The following is a 27049-nucleotide window of genomic DNA, read 5'->3' as shown; positions in this document are numbered from 1 at the left end:
TTTCTCGTTGTCATGATTCTTATTTGTAACCTCTTTCGCTCAAAACAAACAATCGCGTTATATTCTTTCCAAACATTACAAGTTTATCACCCGTTACCGTGAGATATTAATCAGAGACAAAGATGTATGAATAATCGATTTTATTCTAAATGCAAATTGAATGAAATAAAAGGGATAATAACGCGATATATTTATTTTGCACTCTTAACCGACAACGAGTTGGCTAGATTGTAAAATATTTATATTCAATTACTAATCAAGAGACAGCGTCTTACCTCAAGAAAAACTATCCGCACTACCAAACTTGGTAATTATAAATACATTTTAGCAACTTACATTGGCATGCTGGACACTTCGAAAGCAAACGTGCATTGTAATTTTTAATCTATATATTACACGAAACTTTATGGCTCAAACGATGTAGGAATTGTTTCTTTTTTTTTTTTCCTTTTTCTTCAAATTTCTAATCAATTGTTGAGATAGAAGTGCCAATGAAAGGCGTGTCGTGTTCAAGATTATTGTATCCTACATCATTTTCGCATGCACGGCCGTTATGCGTTAATATTTTATGTATAATTTAGCATGAAAGTGTAAGCAGTCAATCCTTACGTACGTAATAAATGAATGAAATATTTTTAATATAGTATAATACTTTCTTCATTTTTCTTGCATTGTATTTACATCGCAAAATTGTCAATCCGAAAACTTCTGTAAAAGTTCTATGAACTAGTTTAGCTCCATTCTTTTAAAGGGATTGAGTTACGTCGGCAAAAAATTTCGTATTACATTTTATAATAAAAACTTTGGTTAGCAACAACCTAAGAGTACAAGACTAGACGAAAGAGCATTTAACGACAAAGATTTGTCTCTTCTTATTGAACTTACTAATCGATCTGGGTGTGGATGTGTGGACATGTGTGTGGCTGCGTATGCGTATGCATACATATATAATATATATATACATATATATATATATGTATATGTATATATAGTGTATGCATTTTCTTTGTCGTCCAATTTTTTCATCCGGTACTCTTTGATTGTCTTATTAGATATTTACGCACTTAGCAACAAGAAAATACACAACTTCAATAAGGATTTAATAGTTATTATCCCGCTCTTGAAGCCGATCACATCACATTACTTTGATCTACAGGTTATTAGCTTATTCTTTCTTTCTTTTTTTTTTTTTTTCTCCACGAACATGCGATAATCTCCATTTGTTACTGTATGTAATAATGATATATTCATCGCAGAACACTCAAGAAAAATGTATGCACGTCGTTGTCGACGAGTAAACAAAACATTCACGTTTATTTTAAGGAGTGTTTCACTTGGTTAAATAATAATAACAATGATGATTATGATGACGATGATGATGATGATGATGATGATGATGATGATGATGATGATGACTACGATGACGATTATGAATAATAATAATAACTATGCTACTATTCTAGCCATAAAACAGTATACCATAGGGACTGTGAAGAGATTTTACAACCAACGTGTGTTTATTTTCAATAATCCAAAGGGATGCTCGATCTTGCCGTAAAGATTCAATTGCAAGCTTCAGATGCAGTAAAACTTTTTTTTCGATTGTATACATGATTGGTTTTGCGATATACATACTATAAACAATATTATGTACACTGTATACATACCTTAGACTAATACATTTTATGCAAACGATTATAGGTAATTTGTTACGTTGACTACGTTAGAAAAGCACAAAACAATACCTGCTAATTTGTGCCTTCTCGAGATTGAATTCAAGTTAACAGGGGAAATTCAAACGCATTACTTCACTGAATTGCAACTCTCGAAGAAAAAGATTATCAAAGACATTTGTGTGAATGAGATTTCAAAGATTTTTATATCTCAGCAACAGTCGCTATGGTTCACGGTGCATTAGGATCAAATTATTTGAATGAGTTTTGGCTGACAGAAACGACTTATTTTTTATACGCTATGGGCGTGCAACTTGTAATTCAAATAAATTGGCTAGGTGCTAGACTAATAGCTGGCTTCGTGTCCCGCGAGTATATACAAATCTGCCCCTTCGGACTCCGTCAAGGTTCCTGTGTGAACCAAATGGCTCTCCAGCATCACAACCCTGTTCAAAGTACACATATCACGAGTTAGTTATTGCTCCTCGTCTCTCAGAATGAAAACAACAAAGACAACGTGACAAAAAACGTACAAGTTCATAAAGCGAAGAGTCTTTCTGATGAAACATCGACAATGCAAGATAATGAAATAATGTATGGATTAACATTGCTTCCTACTTACTTGTCAGATCCAAGTAACCTGTACGTTCTACTTGGATCAACGATTTCTTGAGTTATATCGCCATTTTTAAAACTCCTTCCTTGCATGCCGTGTTTATGGAATGCTAATACGCTGTCCGGTAAACAAACTGGAAATTCAAAAAAAACCAAGAGTGTATTAAAACGGCTTGAAATTTTTATTTTTCATTTCCAACCGATTCGATGTTTCGAAATCGATATTTTTGATCCATCATTTCATTTGTAATTCTTCATACTTACTGATAGATTCGATTTGAAAATGAAATTGGAGCTCCGAGATCTGCTTTTTGCTTACTCTTGGATTCCCTACGAGCGTCACTACCTTAATTAAATCTGAAATAATTGATAAAATGTTTGATAATCTCAACGTCGTGAGCGATTATGGTCAATGTTTGGTTTTCTTCCCTGCGATAAGGAGAAACTTACTGTCATAGCATACTAAGATCGCGTCTTTTTCGAGCTGCGTTACATTTATTACTTGGAGGTTCTCTCTCCTTGGAATAACGGTGGCTGCGAAATGAAAGATATAATCAACCAGTAACGATATTTAGCTGGTGAAATAATACGCGAACTCGAAGCAGGGCTTACCTGAGCCATCCATGTCTTCCAATTCGTCGCTATGGAACCAGCTTGCTCCGGAATTCATGTTGACCAAATCTAGTTTTAATTTATTCTGTTGATACGCCTGCTTCACCGACACACATACCATCGGATATTCCATCTCCGGAGTAATAACCATCTCGAATACATTCAGAGGTGACGGTAATGTGCAATCAAAGTGTTTCAATAGCATAAATTTGTTAAGCGGATCATACCACTGCATTAAAAATATTCCCGCAGGCATAGCTCCACAGAGGTATTTATACCTAGATCGAAATACGGTTGTGTAAAAGAATATTGATATTCAAAGAAAAATCATTTTATTTGACATTTACCCGTTATAAGGATTGCGACCTACGCAACATTTCGAACACCCCTTTGTGTCCGGAACTTTGGTGGTCAGAGCGAATTTCCTTGGCACTAATCTCTCGGGTATTCTGTTCATATGCAACGAAAACCTGTGCGTTTGTTTGCTTTGCATTGCCAAAAGGTCGTGCCTGTACAGCTGAGGAGTTTTGCCTGAAATTTCAAAGCATTAAAGGCTCAATTTTTCAGAAACTCACTCTCCATCGAAAACTTGCTACTACTGTAAGTGGAGCGAGAAAGTCCGAGTCGAGTATACCAACCAGATAAGGACATGAGGACGTCCTTAATGACATACATCCAAATAGTTCGTCTTGGATACAGCTGATCGATAGCAGTTTCGTGTAATTCGTTCAGATTCAAGTTGTAAATTCCTTCTTCGGCAGCTATGAGTAAGTGCTGATCCCTCGTGTCCGGATGAATCCAACTTGCTGTACAATGTATCCTCAATGGACAGCCATTGAATACCTGTTCAAAAAAGTTCATCATTCTCATAGAACACTCGAAAAATATTGTGTGGAAAGCAAAAGGGTTAGAAAAATGGGCCGCGTAACATACCTTCGAAAAACACGCTCCCATGTGCACTTTTGGTGTCGGAGGAAGCCCGTTGCTCACAGGCCGTGGCGGTGTATGCCTCTTCCTATCCCTTCGCCGAGGAGGTATGGGAGGTGTGTCCGTCAAGAGATCGGGTCCCACTCCCTCGCCCTCCCCATTTCCAGGTGCTTCGTTACCATCCCCTAGAATTGGAATTGAACAATCGAGCGATCCGAGATCCAATTGACATTCGATACTAACTTTGGAACATCATCCTTTTTCTTTAACGATACATACAGTGTGAAGTAAGGCAGACATTTTTGGTTCAACTTTGATGTAAAATAAGTTAGGGTAACATCGGTTAAGCGATATAAGGCTGTGGTAACAAAATGGCAATGGCGTTCTTTCATATATCCACAAAGCTATGACGTGACTGAAATTGATCAAGCGTGCTCCTACCATTGGACCTTGGCAGGTCATCTCTCGGTGCACTGTCCGAGAGCGATCGCTGACGTTGTCCGCTAACAGCTGCCAAGGAAAGGGAGCCACTCACCAAGCTGTACAACTCATCCACAGAGCTGTGACGTCTAGGACTCGCTTGCGACCCTACGCACCCAACCTACTCTGTACACTACTACCTAACGTTAAACGATACAGGAGAGAGGCCTTTTGACTGGCAATAATATGAAACGCAATCTAACCACCGGAATCCTTAGGCATGAGGAAACTTGTGATAGTTTTCTGGCTAAATTATAAAAAATTTGTTCGGCGTTAAGTCAGATTAGCTTTTCGATAAATGCTCTTTTTTTGATGTGGTTTTAAATCATTAGGATGCTCTGACTTTTCTATTCTTGAATCTCTTGGCTAAGCTCGAAGAGTCAGAGCAATACTGTACCAGAACTTACTCATCCTCCAGCACGGTTGCTCGTACAGCATTCTGAACTTTTCTAACATTGATTCCTTTAGTTTTAGCTTTTTCATAGTATAAAAATTCATACAAGTTTCAAATAACTGGTAACTTCTAAGAAGGTAGGAAAAGTGTAAATACGTTGTGTAAAGGCTAACTTGCACTTGGCCAATCTAAACAGTGAAAAAAATTTATGAAAAAGCTTACCCTCTGTCGATTATCAAAAGTGACTAATAATACTCCCACTTCTAGTTCTACTAGAATCCAAACAACAACGACACAACACGATTTCAAACAAATACAAATATACATACAATAATTCAACAAACACCAAATTACGAGATAAAAAAAAAAAAAGATTCATTTTTTCTTGCTTTAGTTCGAATAATTCCTCCTCCCAAAAGATCTAACAGTTATTGAAATATTTTAAACTGATTCACTGTATTATTCAGTAACTTGGCTACTTGTTAGAATGTGGAAAGATGTGTTTTAATTCTCACCAGTCACGTTGTTATAGTAGTCCCGATGCACCTCACAGTCACCCGACGATTCTCCAAGAGGCAGAGTGGCTCTGAAAAAACAAATTCAACACTCATGAGATGTTAACTGATCGAGTCACAACCGTTGATCGCATTTAAATACACAGCTTGTAGATTATCAGCAAGTTAGTGGAAAGAAAAGACAAAACCGAATGAAGTATGAATAACGTACACCGTGAAATAATGACTGCCTTGAAGATATGAAAGAGCTATTAAATAAGGTCGTAGTAGTACTTGTAGTATTCTTATGAGAGTGTTAGAAAATGTGTTTAGGAATTCGTTAGGACGTGCAAGTTTTTCTTCAGTGATTTCGCTAAGGTATGTATGTACAGCGATGTCGATTCTAAGAATAGCAACGTTTGATGTTAACTACTGTTGTATGATAGCATTTTAGTTACTTACTGCAGGGAATATAGCTGATCGCAATGCCCAGCAACCATCGACATTGCATTCCCCCTGCACACAGGAAATACGAGGTCACACACGCGAGAGAAAAACTATCCGTTGTTTCATTTTTTTGTTTTTTTTTTCATTTTCTTTTTCTTTTCGTATTCTTGCCCACTATAATCTTTTCCTGTATACCATCGTTCATCGTCAAGCACTCAAGTCTCATTTCCTGCTGCCTATGTATTTCATCTAATTCATGTTCGTATGTGTGATTTAAAACTAATTTGGCTAGCACATATCGCGTTTTGTTGAAAATTGTCAAGAGTTGGTGTAAGATCTAATGGCAGTACATAATCTTTAATATAGACTACCAATATAAAGTATATGAATTTTTAAAGACATGAAATTTATTATTATTTGAGTATCGGTAGGGGATTGGGAAAAATCACTAATTCAATCAGGTTCTAAGCGGTTTTATTTTACGTCCACCACCAGCATAGGTAGCGCGAAAGCTTAGAGGTAAAAAAAAAAGATAAATAAACTAATTTTCGTGCAACAATCCTGATACGTACATCAAGTAAATACTGTACCTTGAAACAAGCTCATATTGCATTTACATTATTTTCTCGCAATAAGATCAACGACTCATGCTGTAATAAATTGGAAGCTGTTATGAAAGTAAAACAAGACTTGTACCGAATTAATACTCTAATGACCGAAGTAAGTCTCTTACAAGGTATTTCAGACGAATGAAGCTTTCGAAAGGAGATTTTCTACAAACGATGGATGTCAAGTAGGTACTGTTTAATGATGCAAGCGCTTTTGTTTCAGTTATTAAATTGATAATATTACTTTGATGCTGTGATTCGTATTGGATTTTCAACCTTAAAAAGAAACACTAACAATAAGTTACTAAATGCAGCACTTTTCTCAGTTTATCAACTTGAACGATTTCAGTATCACATGACAAAAACAGCAAATGATCGCGCAAGGCGTTAAAATGTGTATATGATAAGATAAAAATTTAAAAAAAAAATTAAAAACAGGAAGCATGAGTGCAAGGTGCAAGATGCAAGGGAAAAGGTTACCTGCCAATACCTTAGCAACAACTCCTCATCAATGTACTGCAATAGACTCCTGTTGGGAGAAATTATTACAATTACAAACTGATAAAAAGAAATTAACGTTACGTTGGAAACGACAAAATTTTAGTAATGAAATTAGTTAATCAATTAGGTTACGCAGGAATACGAGTGGCTGCATGATTAAGTACAGTGAGCCGATTCCTACCCTATAAGTTCGACAGGTTTATACGGTATGTAGCAGATTTACCAGTGGTGTTATCCATTCAAGTTAAATGACATGGAATGATCCTATAAAATCAAACCAATACTACGGGTATGTTATAACATATAGTATCAAACAAAGTTTAGATGTCTCAACACTACACAATAAGAAGTGTAGTTGACATGTAAAATATATCAGAGATTAGAATTTTTTAAATTATGTTAGCACGAGAACTCTGATAAAGATTCTTAAAAAAATGCTAACCACTAATCGATCATGCCCGTGCACATGCTGGATTTTTCAATGTTTACTGATTGTTGTGTTTTGCATACTTTAAAATTTTTCAGGTATTGGGTATTATCGTTATAAGAACCAACTCCGATTTAGAGAAAGCATTTTTATTCAGAAGCTCTATACTTGTGGTTTTTTTTTTTTGTTTGTGTTATCAAATATTTCGTTATCACCTGAAAGAGGTTTTGTGTTTTTTTTTTATTTTTTTTTTTGACAAATTTATAGGCACCTTCACACCAAGCGAAACTCTTTCTTGCCAATTACCTGAGGCTCATATGAAAAATCTCGGTGCCTGTTTTGCTTCGACGTGACAGTCTACTATCGGTTGTGACTCTAGCTCCATGCTTACTGTTACAGAAAAGAAAAGCTTAGCCCTGACGAATAATTTTGGAAACTCTTTTGCCACATTCATACTCAGCAAGATGATGTAGAATATCGTAGTTTTCTAGGTTCAAATATTCTATTGACATGTTGAATAATTTAAACTACGATCAAGATACAAAAAGCATAAGCAAGCGTGCTAGTTTCAATCTTTGGAACATTCAATAGAAAAAACAGTAAGTGGATGTATTAAAAATTACGAATATGGTTGGTCGAATTATCGATTTGCAATTATTGAACCAAACAAAAGTATTGTTTTTATTTATACACAGAGCATCTACTCTCGTTCAACGTTCACTAGAACAAGTGGGATATATATTGTATATATATGTATATATATATATACCTATAATCTATGCAGTGTTAGTGAAAATTACCATTTGATAAAGATGAAGTACTTGTATGCAATGATTTGAATGATCTGTCAATGATGAGAGTATATTTGTGCAGGAAATGGATATGTTCACCAGAATATTTTATGGCTCAGACACATCTGTGTATCATAGAAAATTGAGAAATTCTCAGCAAATGAATAATTGTCGGCTAAAATCTCAGCACTCTCAGCATTTGCTAAAAATCACTGCAATTATCATGTACATTTCAGATGGTGAGTAATTGAAAGATTAACACAAGTTAGTGGAAATGAATGAGTAACATCAAACCCGATTTCGAACTTTTGTCGAATCCGTAGTTTGAATGTAGAATAACAAGTACCTAGACACCGCATGATAGGTTACATAAGAAGGAAAAATAACTCACTTTTCTGGGACATCTTCGAACGCAGTTCCTATTCCACAATCCGGATGCACGTCACAATTATGTACAGTCTGTAGAGAACAAAAGAACACGCATAGATATGGAAATTTAGTTTACTACCGCATTTTTGTCAATTATAGACAGTGCAAAAACATTCTGTTACCTTGACGTTGTTCATGATGTCTATGATATCCCAGGCGGGATTACTATCTACAGAAGGGGCTACTGATTCTCTCTGTAACGTATCCTCACCTAAATTTATTCGATCTGCAAAAAATCGTATTTTATGAGCAAAAATTTCTGTCGATCAACGTACAGTTTTCAAATGGTAGTATCAATTTTACCATCGCTATCTAACTGTGGAATGGGACTTTTTGGTCGGGATCTGGCAGTGTGCCGTGACGCTATACGCTGGGGGACGTTTGGTACCGCACCGTCATCGTCGGGTTCAAGTTCTGTGAACATGTGACTTGGATTCGATACTTTTTGGAGCAATTCCAAAGCCAGTCTTTTACTCATATCACCTTGGAAAAAGGCGTGCTGTAAATTTGTAATATACATAGAAAATTTGACATGAAATTTGAGTACACTCTTATACCAAAAAGCGCAACATTTTTTGATATTACCTGCAATAATTTATCCGCCGTCGGTCTTTTCTTAGGATTTTTAGTCAGAGCAACTTTGACGAAATTGTGAAACGTCGGACTCCACTTATCCCTATCTTTCAACGTTGGGGGCTTGAAGCCAGATTTTGACATAAGAAAAAGCGCTCTCATAGGGTGCAGATCAAACATAGGAGGTTGTAGCTCTGCCAGCTCGATAGCTGTTATTCCACAAGCCCAAATATCACAGAGCTGATTATAACCACCCTTCCTCTCAACAGCTGCAACCTGGTTGAGGCGATAATATATTTTGAACAAACACAAGTATGTGGATAATTGATTGAAGCTGTTCAAGTGTAATATATGTAAAAGGTACCTCAGGCGCCATCCAGTAAGGTGTTCCTATGAAACTTTTTCTCTTGTTTATCGTAGCTGTGATTTGAGCAGATACGCCAAAATCTGCAAGTTTTACATCCCCGTTCTCCGTGAGCAGTATATTCGCACCTTTGATATCTCTGTGCATCTTTCCTTTCTCGTGGAGATAGGATAGCCCAAGTAGCGTCTCTCTGCACATGTAAGCTATCTGAATCTCCGAGAGTGGTCCAGTAACTAGAAATACGTGACAAAAAATATTTATCGAATATCAGGTATTTTCCATTGTAAGACATCAAGTTCATTCACGTGGGAACGTAAAACACCAATATTACTTACTGTGGTATATGTCTTGGAGAGAACCACCCCCGCAGTACTCCATGCAAATCCATAGTTTATCCCTTCTAAGATAGCTTCCGTAGTACGCGATGATATTGGGATGCTTGCAGTCTTTCATCATTAAGATTTCTTGTTGAATAATTGCAAAATCATCCCCTAGAGAATAAACATAATACAAGTTGTAAGCAAATGTGACGACGGTGACGTTTGAGTGAAATGGTGAATAATGGTCGTGAACGTCGAGTGTCTCATCTGACAATAGCCAGGGATGATACAATAGGTGAGAATAGCAGAGATGAGGTGACGAGGAGGTGACGAGGAGTTGAGAGTCTATTAAGAGTCTGTCTTGAATGGCAGATTGACCTACCTGGCTCGAGTTTGATAACCTTGATAGCAGCGAGATCGTTCATGGAAAGTCTTTTTGCCTGAAAGATAAAGTCGTATGAAGTTTGGGAGGGAAAGGATCGACGAATTTAGCTAAATGTAGCCGGTAATAACCTTATAAACGTCGCCGTAGGTACCACTGCCTATCCTCTGTATCAGTTCGTATTCATCCTGCGGATTTCGTCGACTTATATCACTGGACAACGCGTTCACGTTACCTGCCATACCGTTTTATTAGTAAATTAACACTAGATTCGACAAGTCGTACCTAACATCTAAAAAAATCGCTAATATTACAAAGTAAAAACACATTTGATAACGAGGATGTCACTTCTGTCGAAACGTCGCCATTGTTCACAACAGCTCTGAACTTTGCCGCGAACGTAGTGCGAGAGATTCGAGCGTCGAGATCTCTCGAGGAGCCCAATACCCCAAATCCCCTTTCGATTGAAGCTAACTTCTCGTCAAGGCTCGTATATTTCCCACCCACTGATGTATACCAGTAATATTTGGCATCGCACTGTCACTGATCGCTATTTGTCACGACGATCATAACCACAGTCGTTGGTTGGTAAAATCCATCGACATATAGTACTCTCACCTGTGCTGTTCCGCATAATTCTCGATAAAACTGGGAAAAACCAGACAGATTAATTTGTAAGTTATGTCGACCGGCGGCATATTCGACGCGATATCTCAAATGATAAAAATATCAGTACGGCCAAAGTGATAATTGCATCGAATTGCTTGTCGGTTGATCTTTACGTTCCACCAATTTTGTACTTTTTAATTCACAGTTTAGCGATAAATCTGCCGGATGTGTATTTTTCTAGCGCCGAAACTATCGATAGCGAAAGGTCATGTCCATGGAGAAGTATTTTTCAAAATGCCAAGAACTACAAAATATAAAAAATCCAGATGATTTCGCTGAACCCCAAATCCTATAAGATGATTGCGGGGTTCTCCGATGACTTAGATCTTAGATTAGTATTATACGCTGTGACACTTAAGCCGCATTATTTTACATTCCAGTGTATTTACGTACGTACATTAAAGAACGAGAGTCGTGATTTTTTGAATTTCTAACAGGAGTCTGCAAACGAAATAAATACAGAGATTCAGATTGAAAATTAATAGTCATTGAACCATGTGTTATTTATGTGTCTTACACGTGTCTGGGTAATACTTGAAACATCAGTATTACGCGAAATATATACTTATTGATTGAATATAAAATTTATCGAACATACCTGTGTGTTTCTGTACAAAATATAAGACAAACAGTTATACATTTATAGTATATTATATATTATATAATATATATTTTATATTATATATTATATAATATATATTATACATTTTAGAAAGAATAATTTAGTTTAGATATTCGCCCAAAAGTGATTTTCAAAACTAAATAAAGGATAAATGAGTCTGCAGTTAAAGTCGTACCAAGGTGAGTACTCGTGAAGAATAACATCTACATTCGGAGAATCGTGGCGGATACCGTAGTTTGGTAAGAGTACTTCGAACTGAAAATCTGGACGATTCAGTTCACCCCTTATTCTGCAATAGACAGAAAAAATGAAGTTAAAAAAAAAAAAAAAAAAAAACAACGAAGAGTACAAACGACACGAAACAATAATTCTACAATGCAAAAACAATAATAAACGTATTATTTTCACCTGCGTAACCTAGTGACCAAGTAGCACAAATATAAATTACGAGTCGTTGTCCAAATGTTGGTATACTTGAATTTATTTAACAGCGTGCAAGTCCGGAGTAGATGGTACATCGATGCCATCATACGCGCATAATCCTCTCCTCTCTCGTAAAACTCCATTTCAATACGTTCAAGCTTTAGATTGTTGGTAAGAGCCATAAGCACTTCATGCGCTCCGAATACTTGGTCGTCTTCAAAGAAGAATTCCCTCATATTGCGACAATGTCTCAGCATTTCTGCCAGATCCCTCATGTACGTTCTGGAATGGCCCGTTGTTCCCAGATGCACTAGCACCAATGTCTCCAGGTTTACACAGTGTTTTCCAACATCGATCAAAAACTGTCCGTCGTGGACGGGTACAAAGGCCAAACGTAGGGCTGTGAGATTCCGCCACTGCGAAATATGCAACAGAGCATCGAAGTCCCAGGTCTCGAGTAGTGGGTCCGCGCTGAAAAAAAGTAAATATTGCTCGTTTCACAATTCGCGTATCAGGCATACGTAATTGAATTATAAAATATTGAAGATCAGTTCTTACTGTCCCCAATAACAAATCGTCAGATCCCTAAGTAGCGGCGTGTTTTCTACAAGAATTTTAAAAGAACTATCGTGCGGTCCTCCGGCCGCTACATCCTGCAACGCGGCAGGTGCGCCACTACCTTCCTTAGTAAGGCGCCTCGGCAAGTATTGCGCTCCCTGAGTTCTATCTGCGTAGATTCAAACATAATGAGTTTTTTCATGGTTCACTCTTACCAGTGAATACAACTTTTACGTACGCAATATATGCATATATCATCTCTTCTATTGACGAATCGATAATCGAGCTCCATGATTTAACGTTTATTGCGGCAATCTGCCTTGCACAAAAATACATATGCGCGTCGTTGACGAATATTATGAAATTTCACTTTACCTCTCGATTTTAGAATTCGACATAGAAAAAGGTTTCTCAAGTTTGGAAATGCGGATGCCACTAAATGGACATCACAATGCGTGTCAATGTCATGCTCCAAGTACAACAAAGATATCTGGTACTCGGGATCTTTCAGCAGCCGCTGAAACGTGAACGAAACAATGTTATGATTCAATTGAATTGGTGACTAATTTTTTGCTTGTTTTTGAAATATAAATACTGTGACTATTAATATACCGGGACATTACGCGAATGCGCACCATAAGGGTTCTTGTGGTGCACGTCCACGTAATATCTCGATATACGATTCTACCTTTGCCTCGTCAATCCTCAATGCGAGTGGCCAGCTACTTGGGGTTGCTGACGAATGTACGGCTGTTCTTCGTAAACAACAGAAGTCCTTTGGTACCCTTTCATGGGTGAGTCTTATTGCTTCTCGCACCAAACATTCCGAAAGCACAGACCATGTATGTGGGAAATTATCAGGAGGACGGCGATGTGGAACATTGTTTGCCACTCGCGTTTTTCGTAGTTGATGACAAATTTCGATATTTTTTTCTGAAATCACAAGTTGATCTTATTTTCACGAGTCAATAACGATATTTCAAGAATTTGAGTGATGGAAAAACTGTGCTTTCTTTCCTTCCAATCGGATGCAATCATCTTTTCAGAGTTAGTACTTGGCTGAAATATTGACGTGATTTCCAGTATACAAATTGTAAAATTTGAATATCGTCAACTGATAAGAACTTTACTTGAAAGACTCTGATTTATCAGATTTTTCGTGACTATCATATTAAATATCAATTTTTGGACAGAGATCACTAAAAAATGATAATAACAGTCCTTTACCTCAGACTAAAATAAAAAAATTGGATGTCTATGAACGTAAAAAAATAAAAAACAAAGTTTGTTAAAACATACCAAGATAGAATCCTTTGAGTCCAAGATCACTACCAATCGTTTGAAAATCTGTCCATTGATTCAGATCCGGAACCATATTAACAATATGTCTATATATTGTGCGATGCACATTCCATCCATGAGCTTGAACAATCTTAAGCTTCTTCAGTTTATCATGGCCATACAGGGGCCACGAAATCAGTTTTAGTTTCCCGTCTCGGGGTGGCAATGCTATTATACGGAGCTCCACGAGTTCATTACAGTTCCATTGTAAAGTAGGAAAAAAATTGTTGGAATAAACGCTCACTTTTACTGCCAAATATTTGAGCCGGCCGAACGGGGTTCGCATAATGTCAATAGAGTGGGACACATCTTCAATCTCATCGGGCCAATCAAAAGACAGCCTTTTAAGATTTATCAGCAATTCAAGCAAAGATACCAACTGTTGAAGGTCTCCGAATCTACGTCCGAATATATTAACATCGACCAGGTTCACTGCTCTGCCAATCGTGTTGTTCAAAATTTGTCCTGCCCTCATCCAACTTACATTGCTTACATTCACTTTACGGATATACTGATTCACGGTTTCACTCTCAAAATATTCCCATACATCTGCGACTGTTGTTATCAATCCAATTCGTGAAAAATCCAAATTCCTGAACGAACCGAAATTAAGATAGAGAAAACTGGACAAGATTAATTGGTGCATAAATTTGTGGTCATATGTTATGAAGGGTGAATGGTTTCATATGAAACAAACAGAGTTGTCTGAAGCGCAAAAACTCTGCGCGAACTTATCAATATGTTTCAGCACTAATCTACTCCTCCTTCACCAGTTGCAGTAGGAGGTATACTGTATCTCGTTGAAACTACTTTTTTCTTATAAACGAACAAAGTATTGTAAACGAGAGTAATTGATTTTTTTACAGGCACACTACAGTAGACTCACCTCAATAATTCCATATCACCGAATACAAGTTTTTCAAATGTTCTGCAAGTCCTCGCTAATCTAAGACGTTCTTTGGGGTTGAAATAGAGAAAAATTCTCACGATCATTTCTCGTGGGAGATCAAATATGTTGGTGACTCGTGACCCACTGTAATAAAGTATAAATGTGGTTCTCTTGTCGTGATTTATCATGTATCTCAAAATTTAATGCACACACGAGGGAACCGTAAAGATTTTTCAGGCTCATTTTTTTTTGGGATTGTATTATTCTAGACTGACTAAAATTTGTTTTCAACAAATAAATATCTGGAATGATGACACACCCGACGTCCATTTTGACGACAATTGCACACGATCGGAAAAATATTATTGCCGCCTGTGCAACTGGCAGAGAGTTCGAACGAATCCTTCTTCTTCCTCAACTACGAGCAGAATAAGCTCAACTGTTAAGTATTGTGTATGCAAAAACTCTGAATTTTCGTAGCAGCGACGAACTTCATCCTCCCACTACCCGTAAGAATCGTGTCACGTGATCGTTATGGTTTTAACCAACCAGAGTTCCATTGCCCGACATTTCAATGTGTTCGCGATTAGTTTCTTTTTTTTAGCTAGGTCAACTTGATCAACACATTCAGCCATGTAAACACCATTTCGAAAACCGTTGACGTTGCTTTGTTGCTTTCGATTGGAAATACAGTAAGTCACGAGTATGTCTGATACGTACAATATACGTACATGTATAGAGGTATTCCACACCTTGCGCAGGAAATGTCTCAAGCCTCTGACACGAAATAGGTTTTTCGCGCTAGATTGTTGAAGAAAATTTTGCGCGCAACGGACAACGGGCACAAGTTTTATTGCTAATCAAACAAGGCAAATATCATTTATGTGAGTTGATTATTGCTCCAGGTTTACCAACTAAACTTTGCCGTTCCTGAGGAGAAGAATGAATAAATTTTACATTCCTGAGGACGGGACTCAATAAATTTGACCACTAAAAAATACATTCAATTTGGAATCAATGAAGAAATTTGATATCTTCCTCGAAATTGATGAACGATGATATTTCCATGCGTTCATTTACAGCCACTGGTATATAATCCATAAATTACGCCCCAAAAATTAAACAAAATCAAATTCTAATTCTGCGTATCCAACATATCTACATTTTGATCAAATGTACGGCTACATAAACGACTTGGAATTTTATCCGAGCACAAATCAAAATGAATTTCGGCAACTGAACCGACGGATTTCTCCGCGGTTTTTCAGTCGGCCGACTGCATCCACTGCGCTATGTTTTATTCAATTTTTCACCACCAATAAGTGATTACAGTGATAATTGAACTGTTCCGTAATATGATTAACAATGAGAGGCTGTGCCCAAGTTCTCGTCGTGGTAAACATATTGTTTGATTTCCATTTCTACGTAGATCGACGGACACGCATTTATTTATAATTACTCTGCCTTTATTTAAATCGAGATGTACGTACCCATATTCGTGGCGGTTTCGTTGATCAAAGTCTCATTTTCAAAGTAATTCATACCCTCGCATAATATGAGACCGTTACCGTACAGAGGGAATTTGAATTTATACCGCATTTGGAAAAACAAAAGATGGTCCGAGTGATGTTGCAGCGAACTTCAGTTCCTTTTTCCGCCGTCCGCGTTCGGAACGTTGGTCGCGGCGGTTTGTAGATTCGAAATTTCTACGTCCGTAAAATGGCATAAGCATGTGCTGTAATTACACACGGGTTGCTCATTCGCCCAATTAACTCGGGCAACAATCTTCCAGCAACGACGAGATACGTGGACGGAGTATGAATATTCATTTTGATTCGCGGAGGGAGGGTTGAAGAAAAAGAGGACGCCGATCGAACCTGATATAAATTTCTGTTCGCAAATCTTTTCGAGTGAATGCGAATTTCACTACCGAAGTATGTATTCGTTTGTAATAATTACCGGCGTACAACTGTAGGTGGACGAAGTTCGTAAATTGTGAAACGACTCGGTGGATGCGTTTTTACGGTACAGAATAATGTGCTCAACTTTCAACGGTTTTTCTGGCGGACTGCGTGACGTCACCAGTCACAGCGAACAGTTGACGAGCGATCGAGTCGCCATAATGACCGCGATCGGTTATCAACGCTGCGTGATTCTTTTACTGCGATTCCGTGGATTTTAAGTGTGAACTTGGTGCTTCTGAGGTGACGAGGTGTGCAAATTGGACACCGACGTTGTTATGGGCTTAATTATAGCCCGGGCGAGCTGTCGAAATCTGCCGGTTGCGTTATTTCCATTTGTCAAACCTGTACCGCGTAAGTATGTGATATTCCATTTCGGAACGCAGTTTCGTTCGTCATTCTTGCGATAAAAAGTCGAAGAATGTGTCGAAAACGCGTGTCGAACTCTCGATCTGGTTCATCCGCGACGTATTTGTCAGTCATAACCTCTCGAATACCAAATATATATCAAAGAAAGCATTCAACAGATTCACGATAGCTCGGACCGAAGTATGTACCCAATAGCTTCAGTTTAAACAGTGTCGAACCAAGTGCTGTGCAGGTGTAAAATGACTTCGTATAAATATATAATTATAATATTGTGTATGACTGCTGGCTGTGAGCTGTTGAGCTGTGTTTACGATCAATGGTGCCATTATTGAGGACACGTCAAGTGGATTAATTCATTAGGATGTCATGGACACCCTGCGGATTATACATCCTGCTACAACCTGATACCGCAATAGTGAGTCTCGATGTAACGTATATATTAATAATATTTCATGTATGTACGTAATATTTTTCATGCAATTAGTATACCATATCCCTCACAGCGTCAATCGATCGGAGAAATTTCAATTGATCGTTGTTGTAAAACGTTGGATGCGAAATGAAGCAGGCTGTGGATACGCTGAATCAGACCTGCAATCGTTCGAATGGATAAAACGCTACGCGTTCGCGCGTTTCACTTGCGCCCGAAGACGTCGCGCCGACGAGGATCGCCTGCCGCCATGCTGCGCTTGCCATTTCCTTTCCTCTCACTTTTCTTTGCCCCGCCGCTGTGCGCGATGGCCGAAAATACGCGAGAAATCACACGTGCTGTGATTTCGTTCAATTTTCGACTTTAGTCTCTCGCGCTTAAACTGCTCCGTGCGAGTGATGCAGTGTGTAATTTATATGGTGTTTAAATAGCCGTAGTCTTACATCAGATATCCACATACGATGTGGTTATTGTACCAAATGGTCACTAATTTTTAAATGTAAAAACGCGTGAAACTACGGGAATGTAATTTGAAGAATTTCGGAGGCGAAAAAAAATTTCTTCGAGTGGTAATCATAATGTATTTTCCGGTTTGTTTGTAAATTGTATAGGAATAATGTACGCAGATTGACATTTTGCAATATAAACAAATTATTATTATCATTATTATTGCGGTATACAGTTAAATAATCTTTATTATACACATTTTAATACAAATTTCAACAAATTGATGATACAGAATTCAGAAGACGGCTTCTTCATTACATTTCGCATTCCGTGTAATTTATCAAATTCATCGAACAGTGATAGTGTGACGCATTTCACGTATGTTGTCGAATCACTGTCAAATCATTGTCCCAAACTTTTACAAACTCCGCTCACGTGAGAACGATAGTAATAGATATTCATACAAGGGCACTGAATCCAGATAGGAAGACGAATGTGCAGTCAGTGCTGGATAACTTTGAAATTTGAAATTTCTCTCCGGTACATGAGCAATTTTTCATACCTCATCTACGCATCGCCTGAATTAACTTTAGGACAATTATCTACATACGAGTCGTAACTTAGTACCCGTAGCATTCTCGACTAATTATACGTTTGAAATAAATCGGTATTGTTATTTTTGTCCCAATGGATTCTACTATCGAACAAAAAAAAAGAACTTTACAACGCAATTCCCTCTCTCTACTAGCATGTGCAATGAGGAGTAAAAAATAATAATATCAAGTTTGTGAGAACAAGTTCAATATCAGCTTCTACGACCTTCCATCTGTTTCTGTGACCTTCTACTGACTTGCAGAGTGTTCTTCCTATTCTATATGCTTCTATAAGCTTCTACGAGCTGGATTGTCATATTGATTTGCTAAAACGTTTCAGCTTCGTATTGCGGGCATATTTTGTATACGTGGTGCCTTGTGCATACGGCACAGGTTACGTCGACCGGCGGCGAATTCGATCTGATATCTCAAACGAAAAAAATGTCAATACGGCCGAAATGATAATTGTTTTGAATTGCTCGTCGATTGTACTTTACGTTTCACCAATTTTGTGCTTTGTAATTCACAGTTTAGCGATAAATCCGATGCAAAACCTGAGTGACCAATTTGTATATTACGTCGACGAGTAACAGAATTGAAACGAAATCTCAGACGAAAGTAAATAAATTAGATCGTGAATCTGATACCAGATATTCACTTAAAATAATACACATAACAGCTTGAAAAAAGGGGTAGAAAGTTGATGACATGGACCTGTTAGAATTAGTTACGGTGCCACTTCAGCCGCATTCTTTTACATTCCAGTGTGTATTGAAGAACGAGAGACTTAATTTTCATGAATTTCTAGAAGTAGTCTGCAAGCAAGATGAATGCAGATATTGAAATTGAAAAATAGAAGGTATTCAACCGGAAATTATTTATCTAAGTACTACTTGAAACAATAGGCGCAATATATATTCATTGATTGAAAGTAACATTTATCGAACGTACTTATGTGTTTGTGTACAAAATATAAGACAAATGGGTTTATATTTATAGTATGTTATACATTATATATTATAAATAGTATATCTTAGAAGGAATAAATTATTGCAGCGTTCCTCCGAATACATTATTTTTATAAATAAGTAGAGGAAAAATAATCCTACAGGTCAGCTCGTTCAGCTTACGACAATTAAAGTACCAAGGTGGGCACGCTTCATGAATAATGTCTATATTTTCTAAAAATTCGCCGTCAGGACCAAAGATTACAATATCCTTGCAAAAAGGATTAACCACTTCAAATTGAAATTCCGGACGATTCAGTTCACCCTTTATTCTGCAACAAACAGAAATTATACTCTGAGAATATGTCCTCTGAGAGATCGCGCTAAGATATGAATTTTAAAAAAACAATGAAGAATCCGAACAATACGAAGCAGTGATTCTACAGTACAAAAAAAAAAAAATAATAAATAACAAACGTATTATTTTTACCTGCGTAACTCACCGACCAAGTAGTTCCGATATAAAACACGATCCATTGTCCATACGTTGGTATACTTAAATTTATTCAACATCTTGCAATTGTAAAGTAGATGTTCCATCGATGCGACTAAACGCGGGAGATTTTCTCTTTCTTCGCAAAACAATATATCGACACTTTCGAGCTTTGGGTTGCAGCTAAGAGAGGTAAGCAAGTTAAACACTCCGAAGATATCCTCTTCTGAAAATGAAAATTCCCTTATATTACGACATCGCGTTAGCATGTCTGACACATCGTTCATGTAGCTTATGGACTGGCCCGTCTTTGCCAGATCTATTAGCACTAATATCTGCAGGTTTTCACAGTTTTTTCCAATCTCGACCAAAAATCTTCCATCTAAGATAGGTACGTAGGCCAAACGTAAGGCTGTGAGATGTCGCCAGCGTGCAATGTGAAGCAGAGAATCCAAGTCCCACGTCTCGGGTTGTGGTTCTTCGCTGAAACAGAGTGAACACCGTTCGTTTCATAATTCGTAGTAGACACAAATGAAACATCGAAGATTGGTCCTTACTTTTCCGTGAAACAAATCGTCAGATCCCTAAGTTGGGGTGTGTTGTCTATTAGAATTCGGAAAGAATGTTCGCGACTTCCAGCCAATTCATCCCGCGACGTGCTAGCTGCGCCACTGTCTCGGCTAGCAAGACGTCTCGGCAATAATTCCTTTCCCCGAACTCGCTCTGTTTAAATCGAAAAACAATGAGTTTTTTCATGGTTAACTCTTGCTAGTGAATTCTATTTTCATATGTACAATATACATATACCGTCACTACTTTTGACAAATTGATAATCGGACTTCATGATTTAATGTTTATTCCGGCAATTTGGTTTGCATGAGAATATTTACGTCGTTCACGAATAGGAAATTCCATTATACCTGGCGCTTTCAGGATTCGATATAAAATAAGATCGCGCAAGTTTGGGAATGCGAATCCCACTAAATGCACATCACAATACGCTTCGATGTCATGTTCCAAGTTCAAGAAAGTTATCTGATACCCGGGATCTTTCAGCAGCCGCTGAAACGAGAATGAAACAAAGGTGTGATTCGATTAAATTGAATGAGTCGTCATTTACTTGTTTCTGAAATATGAATACTATAGCTATTAACATACCGGGACATTACGCGAATGCGCACCATAAGGACCCCCGGCTAAACTCGGAGCCGCTCCGAGTGGTTCTTGCGGTGCACATCCACGTAATATGCCCGATACATGATTCTACCTTTGCCTCTTCAACCCTCAATGCGAGTGGCAAGCTATTGGCGATTGACGCTGCATCTGCGCCTGTTCTTCGGAAGCAACAGAAGTCCTTTGGTACCTTTTCATAGTTGAGTTTGACTGTTTCTTGCACCAAAGATTCCGAAAGCACAGACCACAAGACTGGAAAATTCTCAATATTGTTTGCCACTCGCGTACTTAGTAATTGATCAGAAATATCCAGATTTTTTTCTGAAATCACAAGTTGGTCTTATGTTCGCGAGTAAATAGCGATATTTCAAGAATTTGAGTAACAGCAAAACTATGCTTTCTTTCTTTCTTTGCAATTAGACGCAATCATCTCTTCATAGTCGGCACTTGGTTAAAAAATTGACGTGACTTCCAGTACACAAATTGTAAAATTTCAAAGTCATCAACTGATAAGAACGTTATTCGAAAAACTCTGATGTTTCAGATTTCCCGTGACTGTCAAATTATATAACAATTTTTGGACACAGAACACTAAAAAGTGATAATAACAGTCCTTTTCTTCAGACTGAAATAAAGAAATTGGATGTCTATAGACGCGAAAAAGAACAGGATAAAGTTTGTGAAAACATACCAAGATAGAATCCTCTGTTTGCAAAATCAGTACCAATCATTTGAAAATCTGTCCACTGAGTTAGGTCCGGAAGCATATTAATAATGTGTCTGTATATCGTGCGATGCACATCCCATCCATGAGCTTGAACAATCTTAAGCTTTTTCAGTTTATTGTGGCCGTACAAACGCCACGAATTCTGTTTTAGTTCATGGTCCTGGGATGGCAACGCTATTACACGGAGATCCACGAGCTCATTACAGCAGAATTGTACAGTAGGAAAAAAATTGATGGAATAAACGCGCACTCTTGCTATCAAATAATTGAGTTTGCCGAACGGGGTTTTCATAACACGAATGGAAAAGTCCACATCTTCATCCGGCTCGGGCCAATCAAGAATCAGCTTTTTAACATGTATTAGCAGTGCAAGAAAAGATCCCAACTGTCGAACGTCTTCGAATCTAATTCCCATTACATTAACATCGACCAGGTTCACTGCTTTGCCAATCGTGTTGCGTAACATCTCACCTGGCCTCATCCAAAATATACCGCTTATATTCACTTTACGGATAAACTTGTTCCTAGTTTCATTCGTAAAATATACTTGGACATCTTCCATTGTTGTTAGCCATCCATTTCGTGAAAAATCCAAATTCCTGAATACATGGAAATTAAGATATGCAAAACTGGATGAAATTAATTACCACACAAAGCTGTGTAAATGGTGAATGGTTTCGTATGAAAAAAAATGAATAAAAAATTATCTGAACCGCACACTCTGCGAACTGTACCAACTTGTCAAAATACTTCAGCACTAATCTGCTCCTCTATCACAAAATACAGCAGTAGATGTACCGAGTTTTGTTACACTCAGAGAAAATTGTGGTTGTCGTTACCATAAAAAATAGTATGCTCAGGGGACAATACGAATTTATAGTTAATAGAACTTATTGCATTATGTTGTTCCGAACTATGAACTTATCGTTACACCTGACAAAAGTTGTATGGTTAACGGTACAATAATGAAGACCTGACCATGTTTAAACATTAGTGCGATAAACGTGATAAACTTATCGTTACTCGATTTATAATTTGGAAATTCAATACAGAAATTGTAGATTGCAGTTTGTTAACTTTTACCATACGAGTTGAGTAGCTTCATCGTAAATGTATAGTAAAACTGGAATGAAAAAAAATAGATAAGGAACTCGTAGATAATTCATCTCAATGATTTTTCGTGAGCGCAGACACCATTTTGACAACTTATCAGTAGCTACAGTCGTTGAAAATGCATTTTGGATCGATTGAAACATAGCGCATTATCTTCTCCTTACCGGGGCTCAAACCCCTTTCGCTGGCAATGTTCGGATTATAAGTCGGGCGCCCTACCTACTACGCCAAACTCTCTTATGAGAATCTATGATGTTATTTGATTGATAATACAATGTACGGCCCATGCGGACATGACGGGTACAGTCACTGAAAACTGATCAATAAGATTATTCCATTTATCAAGTGAATTCAGCAGAATTTTTAGTAAATTCCAAGTACCGTAAATGAAATTTCCAAATATACCTGATACATTTACTGCACAATGAAGTAAATTCAAAATACCCTTTTGCGTGTTTTCAACTAAGTTAAGGAAAATGACAAAATTTTAATGCACATTTATCGAGAATGCTTAGTAATTCACTTTATAACACGAAATTTGTAATTCAACTACAATTTTGTGTTGTAAATGGGTCGTAGATTTTCAAATATTTTCAACAGTTCATGTTTAGTTGTTGAAACTATGTTCGTAGGATCTTGTCTGAAAATTACCGTATTAGCGTTAACCATATTTAAGTCGAGTCAAACTATGTATGGTGCATTCAACTATGACAAAAGTTGCAGGAATCATCTCGGGTGGTCTAAATACTTATCCGTAAATAGTTGATTATAAATTAGTTAATTGAACCATAATTCTATACTATCGAAGACTACAGAACAGAGTTCACCACGCTATACGAATATAATCCTGATGAACATCCGTGTATGGTGAAAATTATAACAAAAAATATAGTTAATTGTACGATTATTATAGTCCCTTTGACGTTCTTGGATCAACTAGAAGTGTGTGGTAAAATTAACATTGTGTTTATAGTGCGCCAAACGATAATTTGAATAAATTGTACTATAAAAATTATCTTCCCGACTATAATATTTTAAGTATACAGATTTTTAACTATATGCGCAAATTTTTCGCTCAGTGTAAAACCAGCTTTTTCTTGAAAACGAACAGAGCACTATAAACGCGAATAATTAATTTATTTCAGGCATAATACAGTAGACTCACCTCAATAATTCCGGATCATCGAGTACAAGATTTTTAAATTTTATACAAGTCTTCGCGAATGCCAGACGTTCTCTGGCATTAAAATAGAGAAGAATATTCACGAGCATTTCATGCGGAACACTGAATATGTTGGTGACTCCTGACCCACTGTAATAAAGTATAAATGTGGTTCTTTTGTCGTGATTTATCATGTATCTCAAAACTTAATGCACACATGAGGGAACCGTAAAGATTTTTCGGGCTCATTTTTTTTGGGATTGTATTATTCTAGACTGACTAAAATTTGTTTTCAACAAATAAATATCTGGAATGATGACACACCCGACGTCCATTTTGACGACAATTGCACACGATCGGAAAAATATTATTGCCGCCTGTGCAACTGGCAGAAAGTTCGAACGAATCCTTCTTCTTCCTCAACTACGAGCAGAATAAGCTCAACTGTTAAGTATTGTGTATGCAAAAACTCTGAATTTTCGTAGCAGCGACGAACTTCATCCTCCCACTACCCGTAAGAATCGTGTCACGTGATCGTTATGGTTTTAACCAACCAGAGTTCCATTGCCCGACATTTCAATGTGTTCGCGATTAGTTTCTTTTTTTTAGCTAGGTCAACTTGATCAACACATTCAGCCATGTAAACACCATTTCGAAAACCGTTGACGTTGCTTTGTTGCTTTCGATTGGAAATACAGTAAGTCACGAGTATGTCTGATACGTACAATATACGTACATGTATAGAGGTATTCCACACCTTGCGCAGGAAATGTCTCAAGCCTCTGACACGAAATAGGTTTTTCGCGCTAGATTGTTGAAGAAAACTCTGCGCGAAACGGACAACGAGCATAAGTTTTATTGCTAATCAAACAAGGCAAATATCATTTATGTGATTTGAATATTACTCCAGGTTTACCAACTAAACTTTGCCGTTCCTGAGGAGATGAATGAATAAATTTGACATTCCTGAGGACGGGACTCAATAAATTTGACCACTAAAAAAATACATTCAATTTGGAATCAATGAAGAAATTTGATATCTTCCTTGAAATTGATGAACGGTGATATTTCCATGCGTTCATTTACAGCCACTGGTATATAATCCATAAATTACGCCCCAAAAATTAAACAAAATCAAACTCTAATTCTGCGTATCCAACATATCTACATTTTGATCAAATGTACGGCTACATAAACGATTTGGAATTTTATCCGAGCACAAATCAAAATGAACGGCAATTGAACCGACGGATTTCTCCGCGGTTTTTCAGTCGGCCGACTGCATCCACTGCGCTATGTTTTATTCAATTTTTCACCACCAATAAGTGATTACAGTGATAATTGAACTGTTTCGTAATATGATTAACAATGAGAGGCTGTGCCCAAGTTCTCGTCGTGGTAAACATATTGTTTGATGTCCATTTCTACGTAGATCGACGGACACGCATTTATTTATAATTACTCTGCCTTTATTTAAATCGAGATGTACGTACCCATATTCGTGGCGTTTTCGTTAATCAAAGTCTCATTTTCAAAGTAATTCATACCCTCGCATAATATGAGACCGTTACCGTACAGAGGGAATTTGAATTTATGCCGCATTTGGAAAAACAAAAGACGGTCCGAGTGATGTTGCAGCGAACTTCAGTTCCTTTTTCCGCCGTCCGCGTTCGGAACGTTGGTCGCGGCGGTTTGTAGATTCGAAATTTCTACGTCCGTAAAATGGCATAAGCATGTGCTGTAATTACACACGGGTTGCTCATTCGCCCAATTAACTCGGGCAACAATCTTCCAGCAACGACGAGATACGTGGACGGAGTATGAATATTCATTTTGATTCGCGGAGGGAGGGTTGAAGAAAAAGAGGACGCCGATCGAACCTGATATAAATTTCTGTTCGCAAATCTTTTCGAGTGAATGCGAATTCCACTATCAAAGTATGTATTCGGTTGTAATAATTATCGGCGTACAACTGTAGGTGGACGAAGTTCGTAAATTGTGAAACGACTCGGTGGATGCGTTTTTACGGTACAAAATAATGTGCTCAACTTTCAACGGTTTTTCTGGCGGACTGCGTGACGTCACCAGTCACAGCGAACAGTTGACGAGCGATCGAGTCGCCATAATGACCGCGATCGGTTATCAACGCTGCGTGATTCTTTTACTGCGATTCCGTGGATTTTAAGTGTGAACTTGGTGCTTCTGAGGTGACGAGGTGTGCAAATTGGACACCGACGTTGTTATGGGCTTAATTATAGCCCGGGCGAGCTGTCGAAATCTGCCGGTTGCGTTATTTCCATTTGTCAAACCTGTACCGCGTAAGTATGTGATATTCCATTTCGGAACGCAGTTTCGTTCGTCATTCTTGCGATAAAAAGTCGAAGAATGTGTCGAAAACGCGTGTCGAACTCTCGATCTGGTTCATCCGCGACGTATTTGTCAGTCATAACCTCTCGAATACCAAATATATATCAAAGAAAGCATTCAACAGATTCACGATAGCTCGGACCGAAGTATGTACCCAATAGCTTCAGTTTAAACAGTGTCGAACCAAGTGCTGTGCAGGTGTAAAATGACTTCGTATAAATATATAATTATAATATTGTGTATGACTGCTGGCTGTGAGCTGTTGAGCTGTGTTTACGATCAATGGTGCCATCATTGAGGACACGTCATGTGGATTAATTCATTAGGATGTCATGGACACCCTGCGGATTATACATCCTGCTACAACCCGATACCGCAATAGTGAGTCTCGATGTAACGTATATTTTAATAATATTTTATGTATGTACGTAATATTTTTCATGCAATTAGTATACCATATCCCTCACAGCGTCAATCGATCGGAGAAATTTCAATTGATCGTTGTTGTAAAACGTTGGATGCGAAATGAAGCAGGCTGTGGATACGCTGAATCAGACCTGCAATCGTTCGAATGGATAAAACGCTACGCGTTCGCGCGTTTCACTTGCGCCCGAAGACGTCGCGCCGACGAGGATCGCCTGCCGCCATGCTGCGCTTGCCATTTCCTTTCCTCTCACTTTTCTTTGCCCCGCCGCTGTGCGCGATGGCCGAAAATACGCGAGAAATCA

At 37.8% G+C, this 27049-nt stretch overlaps 4 protein-coding genes across 16 annotated transcripts in view; 1 reads left to right on the top strand and 3 right to left on the bottom strand.

Annotated features, from left to right (window-relative positions):
- Window positions 1-1114: 1114 nt before the first annotated feature.
- LOC124186954 (mitogen-activated protein kinase kinase kinase kinase 5) lies at window positions 1115-10431 on the bottom strand. Of its 11 annotated transcripts, XM_046579117.1 has the most exons (21): window positions 10169-10431; window positions 10038-10095; window positions 9671-9826; window positions 9336-9568; window positions 8984-9247; window positions 8702-8897; window positions 8521-8624; window positions 8361-8428; window positions 7485-7568; window positions 6741-6779; window positions 5658-5711; window positions 5217-5287; window positions 4269-4415; window positions 3834-4012; window positions 3539-3743; window positions 3248-3431; window positions 2901-3178; window positions 2739-2822; window positions 2553-2645; window positions 2296-2422; window positions 1115-2119 (listed from the first exon to the last, which is right to left on the bottom strand). In XM_046579117.1, the coding sequence occupies exons 1-21, from the start codon at window positions 10277-10279 to the stop codon at window positions 2020-2022; spliced, it is 2835 nt and encodes a 944-aa protein (XP_046435073.1). In that variant the 5' UTR covers window positions 10280-10431; the 3' UTR covers window positions 1115-2019. The 11 variants fall into 11 exon arrangements, with proteins under 11 accessions (XP_046435073.1, XP_046435080.1, XP_046435076.1 ...); XM_046579124.1 differs by lacking the exon at window positions 4269-4415; XM_046579120.1 differs by lacking the exon at window positions 5658-5711.
- Window positions 10432-11100: 669 nt separating this feature from the next.
- LOC124186955 lies at window positions 11101-15026 on the bottom strand. Its single transcript, XM_046579130.1, has 8 exons — window positions 14859-15026; window positions 14537-14683; window positions 13609-14243; window positions 12998-13242; window positions 12685-12826; window positions 12310-12478; window positions 11737-12222; window positions 11101-11617 (listed from the first exon to the last, which is right to left on the bottom strand). Exons 1-8 carry the CDS (start codon window positions 14867-14869, stop codon window positions 11434-11436), a joined length of 2019 nt encoding a protein of 672 aa, XP_046435086.1. The 5' UTR covers window positions 14870-15026; the 3' UTR covers window positions 11101-11433.
- Window positions 15027-16666: 1640 nt separating this feature from the next.
- LOC124187214 (band 4.1-like protein 4A) overlaps window positions 16667-27049 on the top strand; it is a 63312-nt gene continuing 52929 nt past the window's right edge. The window contains exon 1 of one of the 2 annotated variants that reach the window (XM_046579592.1): window positions 16667-17284. The gene's annotated coding sequence lies outside the window, so the exon portion shown is untranslated. Of the gene's footprint in view, window positions 17285-26694; window positions 26715-27049 lie in introns of those variants that run through there. The other variant, XM_046579593.1, reaches the window with a different exon arrangement.
- On the bottom strand, window positions 19242-24463 carry LOC124187215. Of its 2 annotated transcripts, none has more exons than XM_046579598.1 (8): window positions 24279-24463; window positions 23958-24104; window positions 21644-22278; window positions 21047-21273; window positions 20700-20841; window positions 20337-20502; window positions 19777-20262; window positions 19242-19618 (listed from the first exon to the last, which is right to left on the bottom strand). In XM_046579598.1, exons 1-8 carry the CDS (start codon window positions 24287-24289, stop codon window positions 19387-19389), a joined length of 2046 nt encoding a protein of 681 aa, XP_046435554.1. In that variant the 5' UTR covers window positions 24290-24463; the 3' UTR covers window positions 19242-19386. The 2 variants fall into 2 exon arrangements, with proteins under 2 accessions (XP_046435554.1, XP_046435555.1); XM_046579599.1 differs by having other exon boundaries at window positions 19478-19618; window positions 19790-20262.

The sequence above is a fragment of the Neodiprion fabricii genome, chromosome 7, assembly GCF_021155785.1.
Source record: "Neodiprion fabricii isolate iyNeoFabr1 chromosome 7, iyNeoFabr1.1, whole genome shotgun sequence".
NCBI classification, from domain to species: domain Eukaryota; kingdom Metazoa; phylum Arthropoda; class Insecta; order Hymenoptera; family Diprionidae; genus Neodiprion; species Neodiprion fabricii.
This window is presented reverse-complemented; position numbering and strand designations above follow the sequence as displayed.